Source organism: Leiobunum rupestre, chromosome 2 (genome assembly GCF_980474605.1).
Source record: "Leiobunum rupestre chromosome 2, qqLeiRupe1.1.hap1, whole genome shotgun sequence".
Lineage (NCBI taxonomy): Eukaryota > Metazoa > Arthropoda > Arachnida > Opiliones > Sclerosomatidae > Leiobunum > Leiobunum rupestre.
In genome coordinates, this window is record NC_143385.1 from 65,001,661 (window position 1) to 65,014,627 (window position 12,967).

The window sequence follows — 12,967 nt, forward strand, 5'->3', positions numbered from 1 at the left end:
TTCTGTCACCAAAAGTCACTTTTTTAAATTCTGTCATCAAAAGTCACTTTTTTAAATTCTGTCACCAAAAGTCACTTTTTTAAATTCTGTCACCAAAAGTCACTTTTTTAAATTCTGTCACCAAAAGTCACTTTTTTAAATTCTGTCACCAAAAGTCACTTTTTTAAATTCTACCACTTAAAATCACTTTTTTTAAATTCTGTCACTAAAAGTCACTTTTTTTAAATTCTGTCACTAAAAGTCACTTTTTTAAATTCTGCCACTTAAAATCACTTTTTTAAATTCTGTCACTAAAAGTCACTTTTTTAAATTCTGTCACTAAAAGTCACTTTTTTTAAATTCTGTCACTAAAAGTCACTTTTTTTAAATTCTGTCACTAAAAGTCACTTTTTTTAAATTCTGTCACTAAAAGTCACTTTTTTAAATTCTGTCACTAAAAGTCACTTTTTTAAATTCTGTCACTAAAAGTCACTTTTTTAAATTCTGTCACTAAAAGTCACTTTTTTAAATTCTGCCACTTAAAGTCACGTAAAAAGAGTACTGTCGGGGAATTACGATATGGGGCTGACTGTCGGGGAATTACGATATGGGGCTGACTGTCGGGGAATTACGATATTCAGGGAAATGTCAGAATTTGAATCTGAAAACTATGGGAACCCAGATAATTCGAAAATTTAGTGATATTTGTATGTTAAATGTAAGTTGATTGAACTTAACTCCACACAAACCTGGAATTCTAACAATACGACCTCTGGATAGGGCTGTGCGATTAGTGGTTTTAGGCAATCGAGTCGGTTATCGAGTATCAATTTTTTTCATCGAGTATTCGAGTCGAGTAATATTGAAGTCGAGTCGAGTAATCGACTACTTGATTAAGGGGAAACTTCCTTTTATATGAGTCGAGTAACTAAAAAAAACCTCGAGTAATATTTTTAACGAGTCGGATTATCGAGTAGTTGATTAGGAGCTGGTTTTATTAAAGTAATTATGAAATTAAATTTTTTGTAGGTACCGTTTATGCCCCCCCCCCCCCAAAAGTTGTAAGAACTCCTCTTTGAACTATAAAGCAACGGGGATAGAAAAAACAAATACTCGACGAGTTTAGAGAGCAGCTTTTTGGTACTCGGTAATCGACGAGTATTCTCCAATGACTTATTCGAGGTCGAGTTCGAGTAGTACTATACCTCATAAAAGGCCGAGTGCTCGACGATGCTCGATTACTCGCACAGCCCTACCTCTGGAGTGTTTGTTATTGTCAATTTTACGTTCGGAATCAATGATTTGCGCAATTATTTCGCCATTTGGAGTAAGCGTCTGTTTTTCATTTAGAAAGCGTTTTAAATTTCTTCAAGCCTTGGCCTGAAATGGTAAACGGCGACGATTACACTTCCGGATTTCGATATTTTAGTCACTGTGAAGAAAGAATTTCAATTTAGTAAAAACTCTATCCCAAGTGTCACTTTTATTCGGGGTTGCCGCGGTACCTGGAAAATCGGGAATTCCTGGAAAAGTCAGGGAATTTGAATATGGGTATAAAAATCAGGGAATTCGAATATGAGTATTAAAATCAGGGAAAAGTCGGGGAATTATAAAAATTAGTCTAAAAATCAAGGAATAGTCGGGGAATTTTAAAAATTAGTGTAAAAATCAGGGAACCGTCAGGGAATATTAAAAATTAGTGTAAAAATCAGGGAACCGTCAGGGAATATTAAAAATTTGTCTAAAAATCCGGGAATATTAAAAATTAGTCTAATAATTATTGAACCGTCAGGGAATATTAAAAATTAGTCTAATAATTAGGGAACCGTCAGGGAATTTTAAAAATCACACTAACAGTTAGCACCTCCCCCTAAACAAATTATTTATTTCACTAAATATAGATTTGGTTTTCAAATGCATAAAGTTAGTAAATGAAATGGCATATATAGTCCTGTAAAATAAAATAGTTTTGAAAAACGAATCCTATAGTCCTATATTTTTAGCATACGTTTTTAAGCTAATGATTTCCAATAATATCTCTGTATTTGAGAAATTAATCCTTTATTATCCCATGTATTAAAATCTTCCATGTATAATCCCATGTATTTGATAATCAAATGGTGTCCTATAAATTGACAAATATAATTCTATTTTTCCTATAAGAAATTAAAACTTTTGAGTCGGACCGTAATAATTAAATGCATCAGTCTAAATAACAGTTGTTTTTATAGTTGGTGAGCGTTTCAGTTGAAATGCTTTATAAATACGTAATTGGTAGGCCTTGGCAAATCTCAATCCGACGAGAAAGTCAAGCACTCAAACCAGATGTGTACAAATGATGATGATTCACTACTACATTATTCACTAATTCCAAAGAGCAACCTATGTTGTTGACTCTATTTCATATTATTGCAAGAAACACAGCTGATTTTTTTATTTCGCGATGAAAACAATGTTAAGACTGATATTATTTATTTAAAACCGATTTAATTTGTTTAAATTAATTTTAATTGATTTTATAAACATTTTATACAGTTTTCTTCTTAATATATAATTGATATATTAATCAAATAATTAATCATGCAAATAAAAAATTATTATTATTTTAATTTACGTGCATTGGTAAGGTAAATCGCAGTTTAAATTAATTTAATTTGATTTTAAACATTTTATACCTTATTCTTTTTAAAATATATTGATAATTTGCATGTATTGGTAAGGTAAATCGCAGTTAAAATGTTAAATTTAATAAAAAATAATTCATCGTGTGCAATAATGTTTAAATAAATTCTGTTTAGCCAATAGTGTTTAAATTAATTTATGAAATAATATTAAAAATAAATTCAATTTGGGTAATACTAAAAATTAAGACAGTATGCAATATTAAAAATATTCAAAGTATGCAATATTAAAAATCAATTCAAAGTATGCAATATTAAAAATCAATTCAAAGTATGCAATAATATTAAAATAAATTAAGTTTAGGCAATGTTTAAATTAATTCGGTTTATTAATTAATGAAATAATATTAAAACTAATTCGGTGTATGCAATAATATTCAAATTAATTTGGTTTATTAATTTACTAATGAAATAGTATTAAAAATTAATTCAATTTGGGTAATAATACTAATTAAGACAGTTTATGTAGTATTTAAATTTAAAAATTAATTCAGTGTATGCTATAATATTTAAATTAATTCAGTTTAGGTAATAATATTATAAATTAAGTACGTTTTTGAAATAATTCAGCTGAAAAATCTTTTTGCTTTACAAAGGTCGCTATTTGGTTCCTATTTATATCTCGATATTGACTTATTTTTGATCGTTTTTTGTCTCACGCTAAGACCTCGTTAAGCCTCGGTCTGTACCTCTATCGTGTTTTGTAAGAAGACGAGCTATCTCTATCGGACTAATTTTTGCTAAATGGCTGACTATATTTTCCGTTCTATAGAAAATACGAATTGTAATGAAGGTAGTTGAATATTTGAATTGTTGACTGTAATTCGTTTCTTTTTGGCAGAGCGAGCGTCCTCCGACCGAGTATGTCATCGAGAGGTTCCGGGAGAGCGACTCGGGCCCGGCCACCCACCAACAGGTCCGCCGGAGGCCCTCCCTGCTGCCGACGCCGGAACAGGCGGCCGCCGACAGACTCGAAAGGGAAAGGTACACGCGTCACCTTTATTTCGTCACCTATTCTAGGGTTGTTCATTTCTTGAAAAACAAATTTATTTGATTTCAATCGGATTTTTATTGATATTTTAAATTGATGAATAATTTAAATCAGTTTATTTAATAATATAAAAAATTCAGCTTAGGCAATAATATTAAAAAATAATCAAGTTTAGGCCTGCAATAATAATAAAAATTCCGCTTAGGCAATAATAATAAAAATTAGTTATTTATTATTTAAAATTAATTCAGGTATTTTAAATTTAAACTGAATTCAGTTTATTTAATATTTAAACTGAATTTAGTTTACTTGATATTTAAAATTAATTCAGTTTATTTAATATTTAAAATTAATTCAGTTTATTTAATATTTAAAATTAATTCATTTTATTTGATATTTAAAATTAATTCAGTTCATTTGATATTTAAAATTAATTCAGTTTATTTAATATTTAAAATTAATTCATTTTATTTAATATTTAAAATTAATTCATTTTATTTGATATTTAAAATTAATTCAGTTCATTTGATATTTAAAATTAATTTAGATTAAAACTTATTAATAGGCCTATATGAATAATTTCATTCAAGTTTCGTTTAGGCAAAAGTATTTAAATTAATTCAATTAAAGCCAACTTTATACTAAAATATAAGTTTAATTAAATTCTAGAAAAGTTGAAATATAAAGTTAAAAATTGACCAATTTGGTCGTATGAAAAGGAAAAATGAGATAATTTTGAATCTGATATTATTGTGACAATCCAGCTTATTTGGCTCTACTCCGAAATTTACATTTTATTTTCCTTTATGAAGCCCTGTTCATTATTACGAAGACGTAAAGGTTTTAAATACAAATCTTCTAACTGACCTTTCGTAGGCGCTTCAATATCTCATATCTGTAGTTTTAATTCTTAATAATATTTACCTTTGTGGTTACGAAGCGTATTGTGTATACTGACTTTGATTTAAGTTTGGATTCGGTTCACTGGATTAATCGATTATTCTGAAGTTTTTTAAATTTTGAGTTAGGTAATTTTTTATGGGTTGGAGAAACCGTTTCGGAAGTATATTGATTTTCATTTGGCAAAACTGATTCGTTCCGATTTAGATTTTAGCTAAACGTCAGTGCGTGGAATTGATTGCACTTCGTATTTTTGACTTGGCCGCCATTTTGAAGTTTTATTTCTATGGGAAAAGGTTATAAGTTACATTTCATGTGAGACTGAAATTACATTACGGAATGGGTTTTGATTTTAGCTAAATATCTACTGGGTGGGTTTTTATTTTAGCTAAATAAATATCTACGGAGTTGGTTTTGATTTTAGCTAAGTAACTACGGGTTGGGTTTTTATTTTAGCTAAATAAATATCTACGGAGTTGGTTTTGATTTTAGCTAAATATCTACGGGGTGGGTTTTGATTTTAGCTAAATATCTACGGGGTGGTTTTTGATTTTAGCTAAATATCTACGGGGTGGGTTTTGATTTTAGCTAAATATCTACGGGGTGGGTTTTGATTTTAGCTAAATATCTACGGGGTGGGTTTTGATTTTAGCTAAATATCTACGGGGTGGTTTTTGATTTTAGCTAAATAACTACGGGGTGGTTTTTGATTTTAGCTAAATAACTACGGGGTGGTTTTTGATTTTAGCTAAATATCTACGGGGTGGGTTTTGATTTTAGCTAAATATCTACGGGGTGGGTTTTGATTTTAGCTAAATATCTACGGGGTGGTTTTTGATTTTAGCTAAATAACTACGGGGTGGTTTTTGATTTTAGCTAAATATCTACGGGGTGGGTTTTGATTTTAGCTAAATATCTACGGGGTGGGTTTTGATTTTAGCTAAATATCTACGGGGTGGTTTTTGATTTTAGCTAAATAACTACGGGGTGGTTTTTGATTTTAGCTAAATATCTACGGGGTGGGTTTTGATTTTAGCTAAATATCTACGGGGTGGTTTTTGATATTAGCTAAATATCTACGGGGTGGTTTTTGATTTTAGCTAAATATCTACGGGGTGGGTTTTGATTTTAGCTAAATATCTACGGGGTGGGTTTTGATTTTAGCTAAATATCTACGGGGTGGGTTTTGATTTTAGCTAAATATCTACGTAATGGGTTTTATTTTAGCTAAATATCTACGGGGGGTTTTGATTTTAGCTAAATATCTACTGGGTGGGTTTTAATTTTAGCTAAATATTTACGGAGTTGGTTTTGATTTTAGTTAAATATCTACGGGGTGGGTTTTGATTTTAGCTAAATATCTACGGGGTGGGTTTTGATTTTAGCTAAATATCTACGTAATGGGTTTTATTTTAGCTAAATATCTACGGGGGGTTTTGATTTTAGCTAAATATCTACTGGGTGGGTTTTAATTTTAGCTAAATATTTACGGAGTTGGTTTTGATTTTAGTTAAATATCTACGGAGTTGGTTTTGATTTTAGCTAAATATCTACGGGGTGGGTTTTGATTTTAGTTAAATATCTACGGGGTTGGTTTTGATTTTAGCTAAATATCTACGGGGTGGGTTTTGATTTTAGTTAAATATCTACGGGGTGGGTTTTGATTTTAGCTAAATATCTACGGGGTGGGTTTTGATTTTAGCTAAATATCTACGGGGTGGGTTTTGATTTTAGCTAAATATCTACGGGGTGGGTTTTGATTTTAGCTAAATATCTACGGGGTGGGTTTTGATTTTAGCTAAATATCTACGGGGTGGTTTTTGATTTTAGCTAAATAACTACGGGGTGGTTTTTGATTTTAGCTAAATATCTACGGGGTGGGTTTTGATTTTAGCTAAATATCTACGGGGTGGTTTTTGATATTAGCTAAATATCTACGGGGTGGGTTTTGATTTTAGCTAAATATCTACGGAGTGGGTTTTGATTTTAGCTAAATATCTACGGGGTGGGTTTTGATTTTAGCTAAATATCTACGCAATGGGTTTTATTTTAGCTAAATATCTACGGGGGGTTTTGATTTTAGCTAAATATCTACTGGGTGGGTTTTAATTTTAGCTAAATATTTACGGAGTTGGTTTTGATTTTAGTTAAATATCTACGGGGTGGGTTTTGATTTTAGTTAAATATCTACGGGGTGGGTTTTGATTTTAGTTAAATATCTACGGAGTTGGTTTTGATTTTAGCTAAATATCTACGGGGTGGGTTTTGATTTTAGTTAAATATCTACGGGGTTGGTTTTGATTTTAGCTAAATATCTACTGGGTGGGTTTTAATTTTAGCTAAATATTTACGGAGTTGGTTTTGATTTTAGTTAAATATCTACGGGGTGGGTTTTGATTTTAGTTAAATATCTACGGAGTTGGTTTTGATTTTAGCTAAATATCTACGGGGTGGGTTTTGATTTTAGTTAAATATCTACGGGGTTGGTTTTGATTTTAGCTAAATATCTACGGGCTGGGTTTTAATTTTAGCTAAATATTTACGGAGTTGGTTTTGATTTTAGTTAAATATCTACGGGGTGGGTTTTGATTTTAGTTAAATATCTACGGAGTTGGTTTTGATTTTAGCTAAATATCTACGGGGTGGGTTTTGATTTTAGCTAAATATCTACGGGGTGGGTTTTTTTTTGCTAAATATCTTCGCGGTGGGTTTGGATTGTAGCTAAATATCTTCGCGGTGGGTTTGGATTGTAGCTAAATATCTTCGCGGTGGGTTTGGATTGTAGCTAAATATTTACGGGGTGTGCTTTTATTAAATTATATTGATATTATTCCGCGTTTAAATTACGTTTAAAAATCCGCTAATATTTGTACCTCAAAGCTTAACAAATAATTACGCGAGTTAAACAGGTGTTTCAGCTCCTCTACCTCGTACCTGTCAATTTATCTATAGAAATTTCGCTTTTCCACGGCATTGGAATAATATTGCGATGAAATTATTTAAAAAGTTCTTATCGATCGAGACTATTCCATTGCACGCTTCTCTTTAAAACGATATTTTTGTAGCTGGTTTTTTCCAAGCATTTTCTGTGATATATCGTCCGTTGCATTCGGTGTCTGAACCGCGCGTAACCTCCGCTCTTTCCCGCGGAGTTCGTTCAACTTGGGAATCCAGGGCGAAGGGGGAATAACCCCAGACCCCAGCTGCCCTAGTAACCCCTCCCTGGCCGGTACCCGGGGAAACCCCCCTTCCCAACTTATTTATTATCACGCATTTACTAGAAGTGCTTTCTACGGAAATTAAAATAAAATCCTTCTCTAAATATTCAAATATTTATTATTCCTATTGGAAAACCTTTCCATCTTCAACACTAACAAGGAGACATCCCGAAGTGTAACCCACCGATTTTGTTAAACTCGGGGGATTGGTAGACCTTCGTGTATCATGAAAAATCCTAAAGGGAATTTATTCAATGGGCAACCGTTTTGCCATGGCAACGAAAAATGTTTTTGACAACAACAAAATTAAATTTTCCCATTGAAAATAACATGGGATTCTGACCGATTCCTAGGGCCCCCCCCCTGTGAAAAATTTTAACAACTTTCAAAAATTCGAAACCCCCCCCCCCTATGAAAAATTTTAACAAATTTAAAAAATTCGAAAATGCCAAAAATAGAAAAAGTAGATAAAAATTGACAAAAAAATCATCAAAACTGATCAACTTTTGATCAATTTGAGGTCAAAATCCCATGTTATTTTAAATGGGAAAATTTAATATTTAGTGTTGTCAAAAACATTTTTCGTTGCCATGGCAAAACGGTTGCCCATTGAAAAAATTCCCTTTAGGATGTTTCATGATACACGAAGGTCTACCAATCCCCCCAGTTTGAACAAAATCGGTGGGTTACACTTCAGGATGTCTCCTTGTAAGTTCTTTTGGGGCATAAGTAACCATGGTTGGAAATAAATCCGTTTTTTTAAACTGCTTTATTTTACTTTTAATATATTTTTCGCTTTGGTTTAAAGTACTGTTTAAGTTACTTTTTTACGCTGGTTACCTCGATTTGCTTACAAAGTCCTTTTTTACCTATCACACGAACCCCCAAACCTCAATGTTCGCGTTTCCCTGCTGCTTGGTTTTGCGCTCGGTGCAGCCTACTTCCAGGGGCTAGTAGGCCACACTTTGAAGCTCTCTGGCGCTCTTAGAGAAAAAAACAGGCATACTTCTCAACTCACCCCCTACAACTCCTTCAATTTTTTGCATAACCTTTCGAAACACCCTGTATATAAGTAGTTAAAGTAAATAATAGTCTAATTTAGGCCTTAAATAGTTAGGGAAAATCTTTAAAGAATGTCAGTGAATTTGAATCTGAAAATATTGTGGCTACCCTGTTCCTAGAAATGGAATATTTCTACGTGCTAAGACTTGCTATTTATTAGAGAGGTTAAGCAAGCGCCAGAAAATGGCTCTAAAACGTGTAGAGGGAACTTGTAGAAGGTGCAGGCTGTACACACAAAGCTACGTCTACAATCCTACAAGTTCCCCCGTTCACGTTTTTGGGTGCTGGCTTAATCTGTCTATTACAACCCGTTAATTAAAGATTAATATTGATTTCTACTTAGGCTAAATTTTTGGCCTCGCTATTTTAAGATTTCTTAAAATCCTTAATTGAATTTAAGATCGAAAGGTCGTCTTTCAAATTAAGTTCCCAGAACACAAAAGATTTGAGAGGTTTCTCACGTTGAGCGGCTTAGAAAATTTTCTCGGATTTCTTAATATATTTTTAGGAGGAACTTTCCCCATAATATACTTTTTATACGGATTTTTGAGTTGATAAAAATTTTATCCATGGTCATTCTTAAAAGATTTATTTAAAATATTCAGGGAAATATCGGGGGAATAGATTGTTCATTAAAATATTCAGTTAAATATCGGGGGAATAGATGGTTCACCAAAATATTCAGGGAAATATCGGGGGAATAGATTGTTCATTAAAATATTCAGGGAAATATCGGGGGAATAGATGGTTCATTAAAATATTCAGGGAAATATCGGGGGAATAGATGGTTCATTAAAATATTCAGGGAAATATCGGGGGAATAGATTGTTCACCAAAATATTCAGGGAAATATCGGGGGAATAGATGGTTCATTAAAATATCCAGGGAAATATCGGGGGAATAGATGGTTCATTAAAATATTCAGGGAAATATCGGGGGAATAGATGGTTCATTAAAATATTCAGGGAAATATCGGGGGAATAGATTGTTCATTAAAATATTCAGGGAAATATCGGGGGAATAGATTGTTCATTAAAATATTCAGGGAAATATCGGGGGAATAGATTGTTCACCAAAATATTCAGGGAAACATCGGGGGAATAGATGGTTCATTAAAATATTCAGGGAAATATCGGGGGAATAGATTGTTCATTAAAATATTCAGGGAAATATCGGGGGAATAGATTGTTGAACAGATATTCAGAGGTATATCGAAGAAATAGATTGTTGACCCAAATATTCAGGGAAATATCGGGGAAATTAATTTACCCAAATATTCCGGGAAGTAGATTGTTGGCCGGAAATTCGGGGAAATATCGGGGGAATAGATTGTTCACCAAAATATTCAGGGAAACATCGGGGGAATAGATGGTTCATTAAAATATTCAGGGAAATATCGGGGGAATAGATTGTTCATTAAAATATTCAGGGAAATATCGGGGGAATAGATTGTTGAACAGATATTCAGAGGTATATCGAAGAAATAGATTGTTGACCCAAATATTCAGGGAAATATCGGGGAAATTAATTTACCCAAATATTCCGGGAAGTAGATTGTTGGCCAGAAATTCGGGGAAATATCGGGGGAATAGATTGTTCACCAAAATATTCAGGGAAACATCGGGGGAATAGATGGTTCATTAAAATATTCAGGGAAATATCGGGGGAATAGATTGTTGAACAGATATTCAGAGGTATATCGAAGAAATAGATTGTTGACCCAAATATTCAGGGAAATATCGGGGAAATTAATTTACCCAAATATTCCGGGAAGTAGATTGTTGGCCGGAAATTCGGGGAAATATCTGCTGGAGTAAAAACGCGTGTAAATATCGGGAAAATAGATCATTGACCAAAAAATGTGCGAAATTTTCGGGAAATTCCAAATATATAATATAAATCTGTAAAATTTGCGACGTGTTTAACCTCGATGTATACATTTTGAAATCCTTGTGAAATGTAGAATTGCTATTCCTCTTCTAAATATGTCGAAACTAAGACCTATCAGGTATAAAAATCAGTCTCGTTGCCATGGTAATTGTAACCTTTTCAAAACGCGACCGTTTATGCCTTGTCATTAGGCGTAATGTTGAAATCGCTTTAGCGCAGTTTCTCGGAACTATAGGCTGCTTCCAAATTAATAGCCATGTAGGATCCCCCCCCCCGGCAATGTTCTTTTTCTGGGTCAGTAGAAACGAGACGAAAGGGTTACACCCGTTGGCTCCATCCCAAACGAAAGCCTTGAAATCAAAAATTAAGCCTCTTCTTGTTCCAGAAAGACATCAATTGGGACCTTTCATTGTAACGTAACGCTCTTGTCATAAGTAACGTTATAGATCCAAAGTATGACACCCGCGCCGTTCAAAATTATAAATGGCGATTTAACTTTGTAGTCGTCTTGTTATACATAGTTTGCAGTGGCGGCGCTAGGGGTAGGCCAGGTAGGCCACTGCCTAAGGGGCCCCAAAATCACCCTTTAAGGGGCCCCAAATTGATCTAGAAAGGGTCTCAAAGCTTTGGTCCCATTCGACCGAAATCCCATTCGTTCGAAAACGATTTAACATTGAGTCCCAATCGATCGAAAATACCCCAATTGTGCGGTTTACAGCCCAATTTTTTATAGTACATCAAATTTCGTTTTTATGAGACGTTTTTTAAATAGGTTTACTTCTTATAAAATTAGTGTTGATAGTCTTATTGGAGCCAGTTAGCTAAAATGGAGAAAATAGGGTTCGAATGAAAAGTCGCATTAGCCTTACTCGACGCAATTGCTACAAACTTAACCATTCACATTAAAAAATGAAATTGTTCGAATTATTGTATTCTTGATATAAATAAAAAGTTCAAAGCATAAATATATTTATAAAAGTGAGAGACTAACCTAACCTAACCTAACCTTACCGTTAGTACACCTGTAGCAATTTTGTTTAGGTATAACGTTTTTTGCGTACCCTGCTATATCTCGGGGCAGAAGTAAAAAACAAAACAAAAGGTCCCAATGAACCGAATCCGCCTTTTGGGCTATATTTCGGAAACATATTGAATTCGGTCGAATGGGATTTCGATCGAATGGGAATATACCGTCTCAAAATTGTCCCAAGAGATAAAATTATTTATAAATAACAATGAAACAATTGTCGATAATGTTTTTAGATATTTTTGAGGTATCTCCTAGTAAATAAAACCAGTTATGTTATATTTGGACTCGTTTTACCGTTGTTAGATTTTTTTTTTCGTACATCACTACTTTATTTTATTGAAGCATTTCGTTGAGAAAAGGGGGGCCCATTTATTTGGTTTGCCTACCCTCGCGAAAATTCCTGGCGCCGCCACTGATAGTTTGCATCCCTACGTCACCAATGACGCAGTTGCAAGTATAGATATATGAACCGAGAATAAATATGTTATTTGAGCAAGAATGAACCGTACAATGCCGCCATTTTGCTGGTGTAGTAGATTTATCAGTAAAATGCGAGGGTTAACAGTTACAATCGTCTGTTTGCGGATTTTAATTATTTTAAAATGATTAAGAATTTAGATTCACGTTAAAATTGGTTAACTGCCTTGTTACAAATTGTTCGAGTAGTTCAATTAGAAAGGGAGAGCGAAAATTGTTATTTTATTCGATCACCACCAAGGCCTAATTTGGTAAACTTTGCCAACTTCTTTTCGTAAATATTTCAGTCGCCATTTGCTATTTTGTTTAAATAACCCGGGTTTAAAATCTTCTTTGGTTTTGTTTAGGGCCCATAGCGATATTAATTTAAAAAAAATCGAAGCATAAATTTAATTTTCGTACGTTTTGACGCTTTGTTGGGATGACCAACAAAATGGCTACCTATTTAGTAGCTACGCGCGAAAAGGTTTGACTTTTTGATCTCCCCTCTCGGTTTCCATGGAGACCATAGGGCCCCTCTCTTCGGTGCAAACTATGTAAAACAGACGCGGATTTTGTCACGTAACGTTCTTATCATAAGTAACTTAATAAACGAAAGTACAGGGTTGCCACAACACGTCAGGGGAAAGTCAGGGAATTTCAAAATGGACCTAAAAAGTCGGGAAATTTTAAAAATTTGTAAAAAGTCGGGAAAGGGTCAGGGAATTCAATTTAATCTTGACACTTTTTTTAAGGTAAT

General features: G+C 33.3%; 1 protein-coding gene across 2 annotated transcripts in view; it reads left to right on the forward strand.

Annotated features, from left to right (window-relative positions):
• LOC149958765 (uncharacterized) overlaps positions 1 to 12,967 on the forward strand; it is a 69,208-nt gene that overhangs the window by 15,157 nt on the left and 41,084 nt on the right. For both annotated transcript variants that reach the window (XM_090166144.1, XM_090166143.1), the window contains exon 3: positions 3,502 to 3,644. In XM_090166144.1, coding sequence (XP_090022270.1) covers positions 3,502 to 3,644 — 143 coding nt within the window. The remainder of the gene's footprint in view (positions 1 to 3,501; positions 3,645 to 12,967) is intronic.